This window comes from Taudactylus pleione, unplaced genomic scaffold, assembly GCF_031769625.1.
Source record: "Taudactylus pleione unplaced genomic scaffold, aTauple2 ptg000130l, whole genome shotgun sequence".
In the NCBI taxonomy this organism is placed as follows: Eukaryota; Metazoa; Chordata; class Amphibia; order Anura; family Myobatrachidae; genus Taudactylus; species Taudactylus pleione.
In genome coordinates this window covers 8,221,655-8,243,689 of record NW_028284532.1, presented here as the reverse complement: position 1 = coordinate 8,243,689, position 22,035 = coordinate 8,221,655, and the positions used below count along the sequence as shown (strand labels likewise).

General features: G+C 45.8%; 1 protein-coding gene across 2 annotated transcripts in view; it reads right to left on the bottom strand.

Annotated features, from left to right (window-relative positions):
* Positions 1-22,035, bottom strand: part of NAB2 (NGFI-A binding protein 2) — a 60,770-nt gene that overhangs the window by 14,026 nt on the left and 24,709 nt on the right. For both annotated transcript variants that reach the window (XM_088473123.1, XM_088473124.1), the window contains exons 2-5: positions 15,708-16,518; positions 13,364-13,497; positions 11,568-11,619; positions 2,200-2,314 (exon numbers count right to left, since the gene is read on the bottom strand). In XM_088473123.1, the coding sequence (XP_088329249.1) occupies positions 2,200-2,314; positions 11,568-11,619; positions 13,364-13,497; positions 15,708-16,518 (1,112 nt within the window). The remainder of the gene's footprint in view (positions 1-2,199; positions 2,315-11,567; positions 11,620-13,363; positions 13,498-15,707; positions 16,519-22,035) is intronic.

The following is a 22,035-nucleotide window of genomic DNA, read 5'->3' as shown; positions in this document are numbered from 1 at the left end:
TTGTATCGCCTTCCCTCATACCGTCATTCATCCTTGTATCTCCTTCCCTCATACCGTCATTCATCCTTGTATCTCCTTCCCTCATACATCCTTGTATCTCCTTCCCTCATACCGTCATTCATCCTTGTATCTCCTTCCCTCATACCGTCATTCATCCTTGTATCTCCTTCCCTCATACCGTCATTCATCCTTGTATTTCCTTCGCTCATACAGTCATTCATCCTTGTATCTCCTTCCCTCATACCATCATTCATCCTTGTATCTCCTTCCCTCATACTGTCATTCATCCTTGTATCTCCTTCCCTCATACATCCTTGTATCTCCTTCCCTCATACCGTCATTCATCCTTGTATCTCCTTCCCTCATACCATCATTCATCCTTGTATCCCCTTCCCTCATACATCCTTGTATCTCCTTCCCCCATACCGTCATTCATCCTTGTATCTCCTTCCCTCATACCGTCATTCATCCTTGTATCTCCTTCCCTCATACAGTCATTCATCCTTGTATCTCCTTCCCTCATACCGTCATTCATCCTTGTATCTCCATCCCTCATACCGTCATTCATCCTTGTATCTCCTTCCCTCATACCGTCATTCATCCTTGTATCTCCTTCCCTCATACCGTCATTCATCCTTGTATCTCCTTCCCTCATACCGTCATTCATCCTTGTATCTCCTTCCCTCATACCGTCATTCATCCTTGTATCTCCTTCCCTCATACATCCTAGTATCTCCTTCCCTCATACCGTCATTCATCCTTGTATCTCCTTCCCTCATACTGTCATTCATCCTTGTATCTCCTTCCCTCATACCGTCATTCATCCTTGTATCTCCTTCCCTCATACCATCATTCATCCTTGTATCTCCTTCCCTCATACATCCTTGTATCTCCTTCCCCCATACCGTCATTCATCCTTATATCTCCTTCCCTCATACCGTCATTCATCCTTGTATCTCCTTCCCTCATACCGTCATTCATCCTTGTATTTCCTTCCCTCATACAGTCATTCATCCTTGTATCTCCTTCCCTCATACCGTCATTCATCCTTGTATCTCCTTCCCTCATACCGTCATTCATCCTTGTATCTCCTTCCCTCACCCTCATACTGTCATTCATCCTTGTATCTCCTTCCCTCATACCGTCATTCTTCCTTGTGTCTCCTTCCCTCATACCGTCATCCATCCTTGTATCTCCTTCCCTCACCCTCATACCGTCATTCATCCTTGTATCTCCTTCCCTCATACCGTCATTCATCCTTGTATCTCCTTCCTTCATACCATCATTTATCCTTGTATCTCCTTCCCTCATACTGTCATTCATGGCAATCCTCACAGAGTAGTTACAAATATGTGTCACGGCCATCATTCACTTTTAACCTGGATACAGATGGGCGATATGTATCGGCCGCTCAATCAAACGGCCGATATACTGCAATCTCGTTGGTGGGAGTGCACCCCCCATATGCCTGTGAATAACGCTGTGTCGACTGTGCAACATACCAGATGGCAGGTATATCTGTAGATATACAGTATCAGCGCATCTGGCTGCTGCTATAGGGACTGACGTCATAGCTAGGCGGGCAAATTGAAATCAACATAGTGTGTACCCAGCTTTAGTCTCGCAGTTAACCAAAACATTGGACAAACATTGCTTATTTGCCTAGCTAACATAATTATTTTTTAAAAAGAAATGTGAACCCACATGGAGTGTTCCACTGATATGATGAATAGTAACATCAAAGGAGTTATCAGAAGGCAAGGTACCCATGCCCCATTTACCTTAAATCATCTCATCATGAGCCTCTCAAAGTGACTTTACATGTTTAAAACAAATCCCCTCCTTCCCCCAATATATGTTGATCTGTCATCATCCCCCCACCCTTCCCTGGATATATAGTACCCATCCATCCCCCTCCAGAAGAGGAGCCTCATTTTCAATCCAAGATGGCCAACATGAACTGCTCTATTCAGATACAGCAGTTTCCCATCAGCCATCTTGGATTCAAAAAGAGGCTGCTTCTTCACTGAGAGGCGGCAACAGCAGGGAAGAGATACTTTAGGTAAGGGCTGAGGATGCCTAAGGGGAGTGTAGGCATACACTGTGCACACCCGAGCGCATGCCCATACCAAAATGGTGTTCAAAGCCTGATCCAACTACATATATTGATACATTTTGTACCATAGCTGCAGGTCTCACCTTGTAAATGGCCATCCATGCTCTCCCCTGAAATGCTGCCACTGTCCTCTTCTAAGCTGTGCCGCACAGATGTAGTTACACTCTCTGATTCACCTTGCATTGATGCTTCCACAACCTGAAGAAAATATATTAGAATGTTACTATAGATTGTAAGCTTGCAAGCAGGGCCTTCCTACCTATATATCTGTCTGTTATTACCCAGTTTTGCTCTATTAATGTCTACAATTGTAAAGCGCAACGGAAGATGCTGCGCTATATAAGAAACTGTTAACAAATAAATAAAAGTTACCACTCTTATATGTATTAAATTTTTTCTTCATCATCATTTTTACTATTATACCTAATAAAATATTGTAAAATTATCATGGAAAAATTGAAAGCTCTTTTAACATAAGCAGACAAAACCGAGTATCTAACATTATGACAACTGATGATATATAGGGTGGTACAGAGCAGTGACAGGTCTGGGGTATGCTGGAGGCTGCATCCACCCAGAAAAAAAAATTATGGAAATTTCTATGCGCGCTGAGGGGTCATTAATCCCAAACTAAACTGGTACTGACATCATTAAAAAAAATATAAACACTTATGTATAAAAAGTAATACTTTAGAAGTGCCTTATTACATTAGCAACATTTATTAATATATCAAAGAAATCTATAATTAAAAAGGTATATAACCAAATTGTTCTTAAAAATCCCAAACGATTCAGTTGATCAGCAATCCAGTGTTCGCCCGCTTCCACGTACTTTTTTGCTGGGCACACACTGGCCGATATATTAGCCGTTCAATTGTAGGAGTGTTGGCCGTTGTGTACAGACAATATTTATATAGTTTGCAGCTGTCAGATAGAGCAGGTTAGATGTTATCTACAAATAGTTGTATTTCTACTTCAGGGTCCATAGGGTATCCACAGGATACCTTGGTGTATAGGTGTGACGTCAGTCATCGGGCACCATAGAGTTAAGCTTTCAGCCTCCCAGGATGCACTAGGGTCCCCCTCCTATACCCCGCCCCCGAGCCAAGGCACCTCAGTTTAGTTTGGTGCCCGGCCGGAGTCGGGTGCACCTGTTGGAGTGGGGGCTAAGAAGAGCCCCTGAAGTTTTCCTGCATGCAGCTGTGGCTGCACATCTGGATGTACAGCATGGACAGTCAGTCCTGATGTCCATGCTGTCTTCCCTACACCCCCGCCGGTACCAGAACGCCGGTACCGATCCGGGGATGCTGGTGAGCATCTGGGGTCACAGCTAGCGGTGACCCCAGATGTTCCGGACCATGGCCGGATTCAAGGGGGACAGCAAGGTAAGCAGCGGGGTCCTGCGGTGGGTCCCCGCTGTTACATGGTCCAGAGTCCCCAGGCAGGGGGCTCCCTGGGGACTGGCTGCAGTGTGGAGCCAGGTATGTAACCTGCACTTCCACTACCCCCCTGGGACAGCGGACCGCAGCAGAGCGGTAGCGCTGCGGCGTCCCGGGGGTTAAATGCATGCCAGGGGAGCGCGCCTTCCCTGTCTCACAGCCAGCGCCTCCCCCGCTGCACACAGCCCTCTCTGCACACTGCCGACTGGCCCTGTGGCAGCGCTCCTCCCCCAGGCCAGCCTCCTCTCTGCTCCTCGGCAGCCATCTAACTGAACGCATGGTGAACGCTGCTGGAAGCCTGAATGGAGGCATCGTGGTCTGGGTCCCCCCGCATACCTCTCCTCCGCTGTGGTCAGGTCTGTGTATGCAGCGCTGTGTCCTACCAGACTCTGTCTCTGCGTAGTTGCGTGATCAGCGCTGGTTAGTGCAGGAATTGATTTTCTTTGCATTGTATGTGACTGTGTTAGCGCTGCTGCCTGTATCTTCTATTCTGACTGTCAGCTTTATTACTGTCCCTGTTCTTTCTGCTAAGCCCTTGCGATGCAGTGCTGCAGGGTGGTCTCTCGCCTCTTTAAAATACAATTGGTGAGAGGGGTCACATACTTGGTACCGTCGTGTCTGAAAGTGATTTTCCTCTCCGGCTACAGTGTACTACGTGTAAAGTACTTTTAGCGGAGGGGGAGGGTAGCGCGGAGGGCCTCTGCCGGCAGTGTTTGTTAATGGCACGGCCTATTACGGTTACAGCACCGGTACAGAAGCCGCCCTGGGCTTGTTTCGCTCAGGCACTTACAACCTTAGTGGGCCAGTTAGCTCCGCAGCCCGCGTTTACGCAGATGGGTTTGTCCCAACAGTCAGTGGTGTCGTCACCCATGCAGGGTTTCCCAAGACAATTGGTGGTACCCCGCAGTCTCCCTATTTCCCCTCTCCCGGTTTCTCAGGAGCCGGCGTGGGTTAACTCCCTGACGAGTTCTGTACAGCACTTGTCGGATGTGTTGCAAGGGGAGTCTGTGATGCGGCCACATAAATGGCCGGTGGCGTCTCTGTCGACTCCTTATGAGGATGACGAAGGGACGTCTGATGATGGAGAGATTCTGGATCCTTAAGATCAGGAACCTCTCCATACTAAGGACGCAGACGCTAGGTCCAAGGTGTATATTCCTGGACTTATTCGGGCAGTCCGCACAGCCTTGGTGATTGAGGACGAAGTTCCCCCAGCGGCTAAATCCAAGTATGCATTTTTTAAGGATGTGAAGGGTGACGCCACAGTCTTTCCTCTTTCGGGTCAGTTAGTGGACCATTTAGAGGAGGCGTGGAAACAGCCTGGCAAGCGATACCAGCCGCAGAGGCGCCTGGCGGTGGCTTATCCGTTCGCGGATAATTATTTTGCTAAGTGGGAATCCCCTCCACAGGTGGATTCTCACGTGACCCGTCTTGTCCGTAGTGCCACATTGCCGATGCCATCCATGTCCTCCCTTAAGGATGCTACGGATCGCAAGGTGGAGAGCTGCCTGAAGTCCGCTTATTCCCTTGCGGGGGGGGCAGCGCGGCCGGCTATGGCCATATGCTGGGTTGCCAGAGCGATGGAGCGCTGGGCGGATTCATTAGAGGCGTCTTTTAATTCCGACTGTCCGGCCGATCAGGCGGAGTTGATTGGTAATCTCCATGAATCGGCCACTTATATCAATGAGGCGGCCTTAGACATTAGTACTCTGGTGTCTCGAATTTCATCAGCAGCGGTGGCTGCTCGTCGCACCTTGTGGTTGCGATCCTGGAAGGCGGACGCTGATTCCAAAAAGGGTTTGGAGGCGTTGCCCTTTAACGGAGAAGTTCTCTTCGGTCCGGATCTGGACAAGATTGTGGCCACGCTGGCGGCAGCCAAATCGGCATGTCTCCCGTCGGCCGCTGCTCCTTCTGGTTCAGGACCATCGTCCTTTCGGTCTTATAGGGCCCAGGGCAGGCCCAAACCACAGTCTTTTCCTCGACAGGCTGGTCCCAAGAAATCGGCCAAGCCCCGGAAGCAGGCATGGAGTACCAGACGTCCGGCCCCTAAGCCAGATGACAAGCCTGCGGCCTGACGGTCCGGGCCTCCCTTTGGGGGATTCCAAAGTGGGAGGTCGCCTGCTGCAGTTCGCCCGGTGTTGGTCGGTCACCACGACAGACACTTGGGTTCTCGAGGTGGTCTCCCACGGGTACGCCCTCTCTTTCCGGCACAGACCCCCGGCTCGATTCTTCACAACGGGTCTACCATCAGACCGGAACAAGGCCACGGAGCTGCGGAAGGTCTTGCACACTATGCTCCAGGCTGGAGTTATAGTGCCTGTTCCATTCTCCCAGAGGGGCCAGGGTTTCTATTCAAATCTTTTTTTGGTGCAGAAACCCAATGGGTCGTATCGTCCGATTCTCAACCTCAAAGCTCTCAACAAGTCTTTGCGGGTGCCGAAGTTTCGGATGGAGACCCTACGGTCCATCATTCTGGCGCTGGAACCTGGGGACTACATGGTGTCATTGGACATACAGGACGCTTACCTGCATGTCCCTATTCTTTTGCGCCGTCAACAGTTCCTCAGGTTTGCAATCCGCAGCGACCACTTTCAGTTTCGGGCGTTACCTTTTGGCCTGGCGACAGCACCGCGTGTGTTCACCAAGGTGATGGCGGTCATGGCGGCTTCTCTGCGGCTGCAGGGAGTCCGCATGTTGCCGTACTTGGACGACCTTTTATTAGTGGCAGGATCTCCAGAGCTCCTTCTACGCCACTTGGACCTGACCATTGCGCTACTGCAACGGCACGGCTGGTTAATCAACTGGCAGAAGTCCACTCTAATCCCGTCTCGGCGGATTCTGCACCTCGGAGCCTTATTGGACTCGGGACAGCAAAGGATCTTTGTGACGGGGGAAAAGATCTCTGCTTTACAGTCGAGGGTGCGCAGTTGTCTGCACAGCCGCCGGGTGTCTCTACACTCAGCGATGAGGTTACTGGGCTCCATGGTGTCGGTGTTCGACATGGTGGAATATGCCCAGTTTCACTCCATACCTCTGCAGCACCTGATCCTGTCAAATTGGAACGGGCTGCCTCAGTCTCTAAAGTCCCAGACGATAGTGCTCACCCCGGAGGTTCGCCTGTCCCTTGCCTGGTAGTTGCAGACGACCCATCTCAGCAAGGGACGTCCGTTCTGGGTACCAAATTGGGTCCTGTTGACAACGGAAGCCAGTCTTCGGGGCTGGGGAGCAGTTTCGGGTCCACACTTGTTCCAGGGCAGGTGGACGCCGACTGAAGCGGAGCTTCCAATAAATATCTTGGAACTCCGTGCGGTCTTCAATGCTCTCCAGCAGGCACATCAGGTTCTCCAGGGTCGCCCGGTGCAGGTCCAGTCAGACAACGCTACCACCGTGGCCTACATAAACAGGCAAGGAGGAACCCGAAGTCGGGCGGCTCTCGTAGAGGTGTCTCGGATCCTGGTATGGGCGGAGCACAATCTTCCGGCCATATCAGCGGTCTTCATCCCGGGAGTGCTTAATTGGGAGGCGGACTTTCTAAGTCGCCAGGACGTTCATCCGGGGGAATGGTCCCTGCACCCGGACGTTTTCCAACTGCTGGTGGACAGGTGGGGTCTTCCAGAGATCGACCTCATGGCGTCCCGGCACAACAACAAGTTGCCGGTGTACGGGTCTCGCACAAGAGACGAAGAGGCCTCTCTGGTGGATGCTCTGTCCGTCCGGTGGACGTTCCGGTTTGCAGACCTGTTTCCTCCGGTTTCCCTTCTTCCACGGGTAATCCGGAAATTCAAACAGGAAGGAGGGACGCTCCTGTTGATAGCTCCCGCGTGGCCCAGACGGCACTGGTTCTCAGACCTTCAGGGTCTGTCCGTGGATGGTCCTCTGTGGTTGCCGCTACGACCGGACATTCTGTCGCAGGGTCCTTATCTTCACCCGGACCTGACTCGGCTGTCTTTGACGGCGTGGCTGTTGAGACAGCCATGTTGAGGTCCAGGGGGTTTTCCAGCTCTGTTGTGCGTACCATGTTACGAGCTCGGAAACCGTCTTCCGCGAGAATATACCATCGCGTTTGGCATACGTTCTTCCAGTGGTGTCGACTGAGAGATTATGCACCGCGGGAGTTTTGTCTGTCTAGGATACTCGCCTTACTACAAGCGGGACTAGATCATGGGCTTCGCCTTGCTTCTTTGAAGGTACAGGTTTCAGCCCTGTCTGTCTGGTTTCACCGTAGGATTGCTACAATCCCGGATGTGCGCACCTTTATGCAAGGTGTTCTCCGCATTCAGCCGCCCTTTGTTCCACCTGTGGCGCCTTGGGATTTGGCTGTGGTCCTGAGGGCTCTTCAGGGACCGCCATTTGAACCACTGGGCTCAGTGGATCTTAAATGGCTAACAGCTAAGACTGTTTTCCTTCTTGCCATAGCTTCGGCCAGACGTGTTTCTGATTTAGGGGCTCTTTCTTGTAGACCCCCTTTCTTGATTTTTCATGGGAACAGGGCAGTGCTTCGCACTCGGCCTGAATTTCCTCCCAAAGTTGTTTCCCAGTTTCATGTTAACGAGGAAATAGTTGTTCCGGCCTTTAACTCACCTGGCCTTTCAGTGGGTGAGGCCACTTTGGATGTTGTGCGGGCCTTAAGGACTTATGTTGACCGCACTTCTTCGTTTAGGAAGTCGGACGCCTTGTTTGTCCTCTATGGCTTCCGTAAAAAGGGTTGGCCTGCTTCAAAGCAAACTTTGGCAGCCTGGATCCGTATGGCTATTTCTGAAGCTTATCTTCATGAAGGTCTGCCGGTTCCTCCTTCTGTGAAGGCTCATTCCACTAGGTCTGTGGGTCCTTCGTGGGCAGCTCGACGTGGTGCCTCTGCAGTCCAGATCTGCAAGGCTGCTACGTGGTCCTCTGTCCATACCTTTGTGAGGTATTACAGGTTTGACACCTTCGCCTCTCAGGATGCTTCCTTCGGGCGGCGGATTCTCCTTTCAGCACAGGAGCGTCCCCACCCTTAAAGGATACTGCTTTGGGACATCCCCAAGGTATCCTGTGGATACCCTATGGAGTCCTGAAGTAGAAAATATGAGATATGGTAAGAACTTACCTTTGTTATCTCTATTTCTACGAAGTCCATAGGGTTCCACAGAACTCCCGCCCTGTCGCACCTGTGCTGCAGATGGGCTTTGGTCTGGTCACCGGTTTTTCCATCTCCCTCTGGTGAGAGTGTGATTCTTGTGTATCCAGATCTTCTTTCTCTCTCTTCCTTCTCCTCCGGCCTATGGCTTGGTAACTAACTGAGGTGCCTTGGCTCGGGGGCGGGGTATAGGAGGGGGACCCTAGTGCATCCTGGGAGGCTGAAAGCTTAACTCTATGGTGCCCGATGACTGACGTCACACCTATACCCCAAGGTATCCTGTGGAACCCTATGGACTTCGTAGAAATAGAGATAACAAAGGTAAGTTCTTACCATATCTCATATTTTTATAAAATTTGGAACCGCTCTGTATTTATGGAATGGGGTGTCCCTATAGATACTGCTAGCTGTTTATATGGCAGTAATTTCTGCTTCCCTACTACAGTGACTGTACTAGTGACTACACAGTGACACATATGATTGTGTTTCCTCCTGCATTTGTCAAGTGAGGAGCTTGATGCCTAACAGCAGGACCAGATACAGGGGAGTTAGAGAACTTGCCATCCTTGTATCTCCTTCCCTCATACCGTCATTCATCCTTGTATCTCCTTCCCTCATACCGTCATTCATCCTTGTATCTCCTTCCCTCATACCATCATTCATCCTTGTATCTCCTTCCCTCATACCATCATTCTTCCTTGTATCTCCTTCCCTCATACCGTCATTCATCCTTGTATCTCCTTCCCTCATACCGTCATTCATGGCAATCCTCGCAGACCAGTTACAAATATGTGTCACGGCCATCATGCACTTTTAAGCTGGATACAGATGGGTGATATATCAACCGCTCAATCAAACGGCCGATATACTGCAAGCTCGTCAGCGGGAGTGTACCCCTGATATGTCTGTGAACGTCGTCGTTCACAGACATATCGCGTCAGCTGTGCAGTATAGCTGTCCATCGTGCTGTGTGTACGGGTGGTCAGCCGACCACCCGTACACTTGCTGCAGAGGCCGAGGGGCGCAACGTGACCCCCGTGCCAGCAGGATCTGCGGCCAGATGGCAGATGATGATTGTTCAGTGTGTATGAACAACCATCATCTGGAGATATATCGAGTGGAAAGTTTTCGAGTGCTGACCTGCTCATGTGCCTGCCAGAGTGTGACAGTGTGTGCACAGTATGTAGCCAGCCCCATAGCCTGTGTAATTTAAGAGTGTCTCGGTTTTATGGGATTGTGTGACAGTGTGTGGCCCTGATGAAGTTCAAACCAAATCTGGTGGTGCTAGCTAGAAAACTCTGGCCGTGCATAAAGGACAATCAGACAGACATACACATACACAAACACTATCTCGCTTATTATATAGATTATCATGTCTGGTATATAACTTGATATGATTTAAGTAATGTTTTGAGAGTTTGTGTATACCATTGGGGAAAAGAAACATTGCTGACACAAAAAAGGAAGAATCATATATAAGAATTTACAATCCACTAGAGAAATTTTGTAAGATCAGAGATGTAAAATCTAAATATATATAGTATGTTCATTTCTGTATAAAATCATATAAATATATGTGTTTCTGACTGTATCCTGTAAGTATCTGCATGTTCCTGTCTGTATTCTGTAAAGATCTGTATGTTTCTGTCTGTCTCCTGTAAAGATCTGTATGTTTCTGCCTGCATCCTGTAAAGATCTGTATGTTTCTGCCTGCATCCTGTAAAGATCTGTATGTTTCTGTCTGTGTCCTGTAAAGATCTGTATGTTTCTGTTTGTGTCCTGTAAAGATCTGTATATTTCTGCCTGCATCCTGTAAAGATCTGTATGTTTCGGTCTCTCTCCTATAAAGATCTGTATGTTTCTGTCTGTGTCCTGTAAAGATCTATATGTTTCTGTTTGTGTCCTGTAAAGATCTGTATATTTCTGCCTGCATCCTGTAAAGTTCTGTATGGTTCTGCTTGTGTCCTGTAAAGATCTGTATGTTTCTGTCTATGTCCTGCAAAGATCTGTATGTTTCTGTTTATGTCCTGTAAAGATATGTATGTTTCTGTCTGTGTCTGTAAAGATCTGTATGTTTCTGTCTATGACTTGTAAAGATATGTATATTTCTGCCTGCGTCCTCTAAAGATCTGTATGTTTCTGCCTGCATCCTGTAAAGATCTGTATGTTTCTGCCTGCATCCTGTAAAGATCTGTATGTTTCTGCCTGCATCCTGTAAAGATCTGTATGTTTCTGCCTGTATCCTGCAAAGATCTGTATGTTTCTGCCTGTATCCTGCAAAGATCTGTATGTTTCTGCCTGTATCCTGCAAAGATCTGTATGTTTCTGCCTGTATCATGCAAAGATCTGTATGTTTCTGCCTGCATCCTGTAAAGATCTGTATGTTTCTGCCTGTATCCTGCAAAGATCTGTATGTTTCTGCCTGTATCCTACAAATATCTTTATGTTTCTGCCTGTATCCTGCAAAGATCTGTATGTTTCTGCCTGTATCCTGCAAAGATCTGTATGTTTCTGCCTGCATCCTGTAAAGATCTATATGTTTCTGCCTGTATCCTGTAAAGATCTGTTTTTTTGTACCACCACAGTAGTTTGGTTAAAGGAGGAGATATCTGTGATAACTTTTGCATTAGCTTATTAATAGCCCCAAAACTAATATTTATCTTAGTCATATGTTTTTGATTTAAGGCAAACAAACGCTTAACAAATAAGCCCTTTTACATCAAGCTACCAATAAATACATCTAACTGCAAATTTAGATTTAAAAAAAATATATATATATAGCAGACTGTACACAGTAGCATAATACTCTCATAATGATTCTTCCATGAATGTAAAATTCTATCCAGTTATCAATAAACTACTACATATGTAGATAATTTTCATTTAATATAAATACCTCTTGCTTCAGTATTTTTGCTCGTGGTGCACCACTTTCTTCAGGGTTTAACCTAGAAGAAAATACACATGTAACATACCGATATATCAATGCAAGAATATCTGATAAGATGTAACTCCCTTCAGCTAATGCTGGCTACACACCGCCATGACTAAAGCTGGCCACACACATTTTTCCCGATCTGGCCGATTCTGACACATTGGAACGACAGATCATGTAAAATATGGCCAAATCCTGAGTAAATTGTGAGTCCCCACTCACGATCACGATGCAATGCGCTTCAAAGCTGGTCTCACATCGCATCATCAGAACTGCCGTGCAGTAGGGCAGATCTGACAATCTAGTCTGTATGCAGGAGAGATCGTATGAAAATTGGACACCAAATTGTGTGGAGATCATGTGCAGAGCTTCCGGGGAGAGTTTCAAAGGAAATCGTACACAAATCGTACACATCGGCTGATCGTGTGCAGAGCTTCCGAGGAGAGCTTCAAGGGAAATCGTACACAAATCGTACACATCGGCTGATCGTGTGCAGATCTCCATGTGTGTAGCCAGCTTAAGTTTGACATGTGGTTGTCACCAGCCAACTATTGGGTGGTTCACCCATTGACCACTTTGTGAATGTAAGTAAATAGATCAGCCATCATCCAAAAGAGGCCGCAATCAAGCACAAATGGGTATCACTGGAACCATCAGGTTCTGTCTCTATACCAGTTTATATACTTTTACTTTTTGTTAAACGATATGACAAAGAGGAAGAGGTCTCACATAGTCAAGGCCATTTAGAGCACTATTTCTGACATTCCGACAACACTATTGCAGACATTCCTACAACACAGTCCTGGAATACAATGTTATCAGTGTCTGATCCAGCAGTAACAAGCTATTTTTAAAATTGATGCACTATTTGCCTAGAGATAAGATGTAGTTCAAAAACAGCTGATGGACACTGGCTGCTTGGGATATTTAAAAACATCTTCGCAGGAACATTTGTGAAGGTGTGTTTCTGGCAGTCAGAAAATGCAGTAAAGAGAAGAATGAATGAACTACCTGAGTATTCCAGATAGAGAATAGAATAGAATACTTTGTCATTTACAACAACACAAGTGATGTAAAAGAAAAACCATGTAGCACATTACCACATAATAAGACAAGCATCAGTTACATTACAAGTTTAAAAAATATAAAACATTCACAATATAAATCAATCAAAGATTAGTACAACCATTTAGCACATGCACAGCACTAGCGACAAAGCTGTTATGCAACCGTTTTGTGTGTGATTGCAGAGACCTAAAACGCCTATTTGATGGTAGCCTCTCAAAGATCGCATGGTTAGGATGGCTGGGATCTTCCAAGATTGATTTGGATTTCTTCAGGACTCTCTTAACATAGATCTCCTGGGTGCATGGTAGCACAACACCAAGTATTCTACCAGCCGTTCTAACCACCCGATCCAGGGCCTTACGTTCAGCAATAGTACAGTTCCCAAACCATATGGCAATCCTGTAGGTCAGGACACTCTCCACGATGCTCTGATCAAAATTTAACAAGGTCCCTCCATTCACACAAGCCAATCTTAGGCATCTTTAGGCGTTGTTGCGCCTTCTTGATTTGCTGTTTCTCATACTTGTGGATTTTATACTGATGATCTCTAGGAGATTTTGGAGGAGGAAGCCCAGTTTAGGAGGTACGGCGACATGGTACCACAAATGGTGTCATGGGACCTAGATGGCGCGTTTCACAGCACTTTATATTATACATATACATTGCCAGCACGCCAGATATAAACTTACCTGGAGCATTTCAGAGATGCCAAGTAAGAGCTTTCCCGTGCAGCCTGCCGTGCTAGTGAGAACAGCTCCACCCTCCGCAGCAGCAGAGTATTATCCCTCATACAGCACTGAGCTGCTGCCTCATTTATCGTAAGCTGAAGGATAGAAAGGAGAAAACAAACCGTATATAATATATAATTGCCTCTTTAATGAAAATGATCATGACTGCACATCAACAATAACCAGTGGGCATTAAAAGCTGTATGGGTACAGCAAAGATTTAATTTATTAAGCTGCTTAAATTCTGAAAATGACGTTAGCTACTGGGGCCAAGCTCTGCAATGCTTCAAATTCCGGAGTTTGGTAAATCCAACAGTGTAGCAGCCCCCATAGAAACCTATGGGCATAGGTGAAACTAAGGGGTGGGCTGGGGGTGAGCCGGACCACCAATTAGCCTCCACCGCTGATTCGCCTGCTCCCTGGTTGGTCTGTGCTGCTGTAACCCCATGGCTGCCAGCTAGGAGAGATCTTTCTCAGTAGCAGGGGCTAACAGAAAATGGCTGCCCCCATAGAAGGCTACTTATAGATGGCACCGTCGACCAATGGAGAGCCAGGTTTTTTTCCCCAAGAACCCAAGGGGCTGGAAAGAGTAAAAAAGGGATGGGCTTATCGGAGGAAAGAATACGAATAGGTGAGTAAGGGGCTATACCGTGGCTGGCATAATGTGAATAAGGGGCACTACTGTGCCATACCATGACTGAGTCAATACTGTGTGAGAAAGTGAATAAAGGGAACTAATGTGTGGCATAAAGTGAATAAGGGGAACTAATGTGTGGCATAATTTGCAAAAAGGGTACTACTGTGTGATGTAATGTGTGGGAAGGGGGAGGTTAGGTTTAGGCACTAGTGGTAGGTTAGGGTTAAACACCGGGGAGGGAGGGTTAGGATTAGGGTAGTATATACCGACCAACAAAGTGTCGGTATTCTAACCGCTGGGATCCTGAATGCCGGCATCCCATACCCATACCCTGATAATGTATTTAAAACTACATTTAATAACATGTATTTGTCAAATTCAAAAATACGTAGTTTACCTAAAATCCCAATGGCATATCTTCAAATTAAATTTAAAGGGACACTACTGCGGTTATTTTATGCTTTTAAATATAAGGAAACGGACGGTTATCAAGAGTGCGATAGTAGCACTTCCATCTGCCATTCTTCTGTCTCCTGCACTGATTACTGTATATCAAAGTACAATCTACCAACAACTAGCTATCAACTGCATGCGCTTCCAAAGGCCAGTTTTTACATTGACACTAAACAATTTTAAAGTTAGAGTCTAGTTAAGCATTTTGATTTGTAACTGAAAATGTGCGACATTTATGGGCCTATCTCTTAACAAATGGCATGAAGGCCGGATTTCTATCATAAATCTCCTGTCATCTCAATTTGTATTCAGCTGGCACATCAATGATGTCCAGGAGTGGTCGGCATTAAATTACTGCTTTGGCAGACCAGTCTCCCAAGGATTATGTGCATGTATGACCCGGCTAGCTAGTTCACGCACCCAGAACTGTGCTTTCACTTCCACTTCCTACAAAAGAAAGTTTAAAAACAGTAGAAAATGCAAAAATAATATATATTATCATATTGTTCATCTATAAATAAAATGCACTATTTAAATAATAAAGCTTGTCTGTCATTCATTATTTTATGGAGGACGGGGAAAGGATGGGGAAAGCAGAAATATTGTGGTGATACCTGCACTGCCACTATATTTGTTAAATCAGCGTCCACACGCTTTGCAAGGGGATGTTTTCTCTGAAGAAACTCCTAGGGGTATATTTATTAAAAATCAATTTTAATCGATTTTGATTGATTTAAAAAAATCAATGAAAATTAAAGGAAATCGATCAATATTGATGCTGTGTTTCTGGGTCTAAATCTCACATTTACTAGCAGACAATTTTTGATTTTGGTATTTTAAGTATTAGTAAATGTGTGATTTAGCCCCAGGAACACAACATCGATTTTAATTGATTTTATATCGCTGAAAATCGACCTTTAGTAAATATACCCCTAAGTCTCTTCACCAGCAGGGGCTACTGAGTATTGACCAGAAATTGGATTTTTCTGGGTTTGATAAACTGGACCATTAGCTAGGTACTGCTGTTAAAAGTTTTGTAACCAACCTGAAGCGGTTTGGTGTCAAGAAGCTGACCTGTACAACAGTGGGTTTTCTGTCTTTTAAATCATAAGTGCACTATTCTGATAAATTGTCACAATTATTTCTCAATAGTCATAACTATTTTTTGTTACCAAAATACAAATACAGTGGTAGCAAGCCTGTGATATTGCTGACCTCGTGCAGTGTGAGTCTCTTTCCGTCCCGTCTCTTTGAGTCACTTCTTCCATAGATAGCACTGTGTCTACGTATTTCCTGTTCCTTTCTCTGCCCTCCATCTGCCATGTGAAATATATGTCCCAGTGATCGTCCCAGTTTCTTGTTTATCTTAAGCATAGATCGTGCCTCTGTCACATCCCCCCGGGGCAAACCTTTCATCAACCTCTCAACACTGTCTGATATCACCTGTATCATTTCATGGTCTAGTCTTTCCCCTGTTATGGCATATTGTGTTCCCCTTCCATCCTCATCATCATCAACATCCTCATCATCTCCTTCATTTTGATCTGGAGAAACTTGAACCGCCCATGGTCTGTTGTCCAACTGTGACGGGGATCTCTTCTCATGGTGTTCTTGCTGCTCTTGTAGACCAAAACCACCAATCCCTTTGCTCAGGGTTTCAGAGCTACAGATATTGCCATTAGACTGCCGCCCTACTCTTCCCAATGTCTCAGATATCTTGAACAGGGGTATACTTCCACTAAGAGGGACACTGCCCAAAGGAGGCTGGTTGAACAGTCCCGGATTAGTAGCCCAATCTCTTAAGGCCTTCTGCAGCCGTCGGACATGCAGAGGCTTCGTTGCCATGCCAACCAAGGACATAATCTCCAAGAATTCATCCTCCCCAGCTTCACATAGTTGCTGCACATCGTCACCACCCTGCTGGATGAAGGTATCATAGTAACCTAGTAAGTTGGCTCGTTGCAAGACGCGATATAACTGCAGCTCACCCAGGGTACGTGGAAGTGAAGATGTGTCTGCAATGATCCTAGAGGTTAGAACAATAATTAAGGAATATTTACAAGCTGGAAGTAAATGCAAAGGAAAAAGCAGAGTTCACAAAAATAAACAAAGATATTAAAAAGTTTAGGTGTTTTTTTAGGGAACACTAAATCAATATCATGTATAAGGTTCAAGCAATTATTTTAGACTTTAGATATCTCATCCTATATTTATATTTGCCATACTCCCCATTCCCAAATGACTGCAAAATAAATGTTATTGTACTAAAAAACACACTACAATATCATGTTACATGACTAATTTAAATAAGACCATACATTTATATCAGAAAGGGGGGCATTCAGTAAGGGGTCGGCTCGCCCTGCAAGTAAGTGCGGCTATAAGCAGCTCTTACAGTAGCTCTGGACTTTATGATTTTTGTTTGCAGACCCGTAGGGCTATATACAAAAATTTGTGAGTCCTGGATGAGATTGGGGCAAGAAGGAGGGGAATTTCACACCGCTGTAAAGCAATTCACCCCCTCTCTTGTGGCTAATTTGATCAACTCCAAAAATGTTCATATTTTCCTTTTGAAGGCCAACAATACTTTGGGGGAGATAAACTAAGCCTTGGGGAGAGATAAAGTGGACGGATATAAAGTACCAACCTATCAGCTACTAGCTGTCATTTTTCAAACACAGCCTGTAAAGTGACAGTTAGTAGCTGAATGGTTGGTACTTTATGTCTCTCCACTTTATCTATCTACAAGGCTTAGTACATCTCCTAATGAGGCTAATGGTAGACTTGAAAGTTTGACAAGCACTGAGCATGTTCCAGAACCAAGCAGGGTATACAGATTTGGGCAAAAATTGAAATATGCATCATTCTTCCAGCACATCTATTGCACCAAGTATATGTGGCCTGACCATGACAATTATGAAACTCAGTGTATGGATAAGGTACACAAACCAACTGCAAAGTTGAGTATTAGTCTGCAAATGGGAAAATATACAATTTTTTTTCTGTGCATGCACAGTGGGAACATTTGAGGACGAGTTGTATTCACCCCTGCATCAGCTCCTAAGTGTTGCTCGAAAAACTCAGACACACATTGCTTAAATGTACCTGACACCTACACACACACCTACACACATTGCTTAAAGCTACCACACACCTACACAAACTTGCCTTGCTTAGACCTACCAAACAAACGCCCACACACAGCTTTCTTAATCCTAACCCTCTCAACTGCAACCAACCAGTAATTTCCTCCCACAACCCCCTCTACACAAAGAAAAATAAAACATTCTTTTTAACTAGTAAGTTATTAATAGTTCATATTATTTATAAAGATTGTCCTTACATCCTTATCTCACAAATGTAACTAGTACTGTATGTAACTAGTATGTGAATGTTCAGCTTAACTAGAATGATAAAAATACACAGATATTTAAAGCAGGTCTGAAAAGTGTAAATTGTGCTGTTTAGTTTTGATAGACTCAGGGGCCTATTTATCATCGGAGGCCGTATGTGGAGAGGTAACACCATAAAAATGGGTTGCTCAATGCTGCAATTGGTGCCACTGAGCAGTAGCTGGCTCACAATGATGTGATACAACGCAATTCGTGTCATCAAGCTTTTAGAGAAGTGGGGAAGATTCGGGGGACTGGTCTACTCTAATGGGAGAGCTCTCTGATATTTGGAAGACTCCCGGATAATCCACAACTATAACCTGGTATGATCTATTGGTTCAATAGCTAAACCAGTACAGCACAAGGGTCCATCTAAAGAATGTGTAAGACACACAGGAGATTCTAGCAGGTGCTATAGTATCCAGATTACTGACCCCGCACAGTAACTAAATTATATTTGAATGCATTGTAAAAGTGCAGTAATGTATTTGATGCTGTGTAAAATATAAAACTCACATATTAAAATAAACCATTAACTAAATGTTTTCTAAATGTTAATGAAATACCACCAAATTGTATTAAAAAAGGACACAGGTAATGCTTACGGGATGCAAAGCAACATAATAGTTCAATTTATATAAAAAAAACTATACTTTCTGAGAGTGATGAATGCCTAAAGCTACAACTGATTAGAAGTGAATAACCCATTGTTCACTTGATGAAATGGGAGCACAGACTGCTAAGCGTTGGAATCCACCCACTTGTTTATTCATGGAATTGCCAAGGTAGAGGGTGGATAGACTGGGTGTTGTTTAAATGAAAACCCACGTAATTTTTAGCATTGCCACAGAAATCCCACTTCAGTCATACTTCATGGCAAAGCTATGCATTCCACAATATATAGATAGAATGCTTGTGAATAGCTGAATTCTAAATTTTTTTAAATATTGTAAGTACATTAACATTACCCGACCTAACACCCTGACAAAGGGCCTGATTCAGAGATGTTCATTCATCCGAGAATGAACACACATCTCCGATGTTTAGGTGTCTGCGCCTGCGCAAGACCCGTTCTGCACACGTGCAGAACAAGTCCCGTGATCTTGGTCGCAGACCCCCCCAAGCCGCAGCATAGGAGGCCAGGGACTGCGTTGACGGAGGCAGATTCCTGGCCTCTTGCGTGACCAGACACCGGTCAGGTTGCGGGAAGCTCCTGCATCCTGACCAAAGGAGCAACCATCGCGATGGTGATCCCAGCCTGCGATAACGGTCGCAGTGCTGGGATCGCAAATGCAGCAAGGAGGTGTCTGACACCTCCTTCTGCATTTGCATCTAAGATGGACGGATTTGCACAACCGTTGTGTGCGGCTCTGCATATTTGTCCATCTCTGAATCAGGCCCAAAATCCAATAAACAGTGTTTGAAATGACATCACATTGCAGTCTGCCAAATTAGATGAGGAGTTTGCCAAATGAACTTCCTAGTCTGAGGTCTGAATGGTAGATGTCCCAGCGTAGAGCCCCAGCTAAGATTGGTGATCTGAGGTCTGCAAAGAGCCGCAATATTAATCATGAGAATGAATGCGCACCAGTGTATTTACTACTTGTGTCACTTTTATATGTATGCTTTAGTGGAATTAGAAATTAACTTTCCCCATTTTAAATATATGAACGGGACCCTTGATGTGGCAGAAAATTCAAGCCCTTTTGCAGGGGAGATAAAGCTACAGTACATGCCCTTCCACAAAGCAGGGAATGTGCCTGTAAGATCGCTCTCTCCAGATCTTCATCTCGATCAAATAATCCCGTCCTGCAACATGAAATCTAGCTTCTGCATTCAGTGCAAAGGTAGACGCACTCAGGACCTCATTCAGAGCCATTCGCAAAATGCGAGTGCTCGCTCTGAATGAGGGCGGCCGCATTTTTTTTTTTAATCCGGCCTCCTGGCCGCTCGCTAAGCTGTGGGTGACCACCCACAGCTTTTGCGAGCGGCCAGGTGATGGACGCGATGGTCGCGACCATCGGGCTTGCGGAAGACGAGACCCTTGTGGTATGGTCTCATCTTCCGCAAGCCCCAGTGAGCTTCCGGGCTCTAATAGAGCCGGAAGTTCACTACTGACATCACTGGTGATGTCAGTAGGGCCGCCCACAAACGGCAGGCATTCCTTCAGGAACGCCTCCGTTTGTCCAGCCACCCCCCCACCCCGCCTACAAAACGGGGTGAGCTGTCGATCAACATTGACAGCTGCCCCATTTGTAACGAGCCCCAGAGAAAATGAATTTCTCACTCGCTACGGTGCTTGCGTAATGCACAACCATCGTCCAGCTTGCGAGCGGGACTGAATCAGGACCTCAATCCGGCCAGCTCTTCCCACCAGGCAGTACACAAAGTAATGCATCCCTGCAGACCCCTTAATGCATACTGTAGGGTGACAGCTCTTCGCATTTCAACAAACAGATACCCAAATCTGTTAAATTCCACTGAGATATTTTCAATTTAATAAGTATAAAAAATAATATAGAATTAAAGCTACTGTTTGTTAAGATTCTCACAGTTCTAAATTTATTGCCATTCCCAGTGATTCCTATTATTATATCTCTCAACTAACTTGACAGGTAAGATGTTGACTCTTAATAAGCAGGGAAGCCAATCTTTTGAATATTGCATTATGTTTCTTGTTAATTTCAAATGTTGACGTGCGGCAATTAACTAAATGTGGAGTGTAAATGTAAACAAGAAGCAAAGATTTGTGGCTGTGGGGGCGTTATGTAATGTTTGAGAGGGCAGGTTCTGTAGCAGAGAGGTAACAGTACCAATTTTGGGGCTATATCCTGAAAGCTTAATTCCAGTTACGCCAGAACATTTGGAAGGCATACACATTGTTCACGGTAAATGTGTGCTGCTTGCCCCTGCCATGATATTTTTAGGGGAGAGGAAAGGTACGAGGTGGCCAAAAATGAGCAATGACAGCAAATAACCCTCAGATGGAGAACATTTGTGCTGACACAAGAAGAACTTGGTATATGATTATTGTAGTGTTAAAAGTAGCGGGCACAAAGAATTTATTTTTTAAGTTAGTAAATAATGTAATAACATAAGCAGAAGAGATATCAGGTTGACAAAGATACTAAAAAAAAACCTGATAAAAACTAAACTGCTAAAAAAAAGTCAGCCAACCTCAAGAAGTTTGCAAGTACATAAATAGTAAAAAATTAACATCTTGTAGTAATAGGCAACTAAAGAGGAATTAAGGAAATTGATTAGAGGGGATGTAGTTTAAATCCCGTCTGTCGGGATACAGGCCATCGCCAGAATCCCAAACCAATCAGAATACCGGCGCTGACATCAGGGCCAGCTTTAGGGGTGTTCGACCAGTGCGGTCGCACAGGGGCGCCACCCATAGAGGGCACACCCCTCCCCAACATCCCGATTTCAGTGGGACAGTACTGTCCCGCTGTTCCACCCGTGGGCCGAATTGGCCTGCGGGGTGGTCAAATCGGGAGGTTGGGTGCCCCCAACGCCACAGCTGTGCGGCGGTGCCGGACCCCCGGAGTGTGAATGGATGCTGCGCGCGCTTGTGCACGGCATCCATCCACTGATGGGAGAGAGCTGGAGGAAGCCCAGCCAGTGACGGAGGGCTGGGCTTTACCCCCAGCCTGATAACGTCACTTACGGGGTGTGGCTTATTGTAATGAAGCCATGCCCCCAATTTCGCCACATGCGATTACAGGGCGCATAGTAACGGGGCCGGCACAGGGTACTCAGACCCCTGGAGCCGGCCCTGGCCAGCATCCTGACGGTAAGTACTGGGGTTTAGGTGGAGGGTTAGGGGTAGGCACTAGGGGAAGGGCTAGGTATATGCTGCAGGGAGATTAGGTTTAGGCTGCGGGGAGGGACAGTTAGGTTTAGGGATAGGGTTAGGATACTTACCACAGGTGTCAGTATCCTTACCCTGTCAGGATTCTGACCGCTGGGATCCTGAGAGCCAGCATCCCAAGTCTTTTGAAACAAGTTGTTTTCATCTAGGCTTATAGTGAAGGCAACAATGCTAGGAAATATGTTGTGCTGCAATGGTGGTCTCTGTGTGTGAAGCAGGGGATTTAGCAAGTGAAATGGAATACATATTGCAGTACTTGTCATTGTAAAAGGCA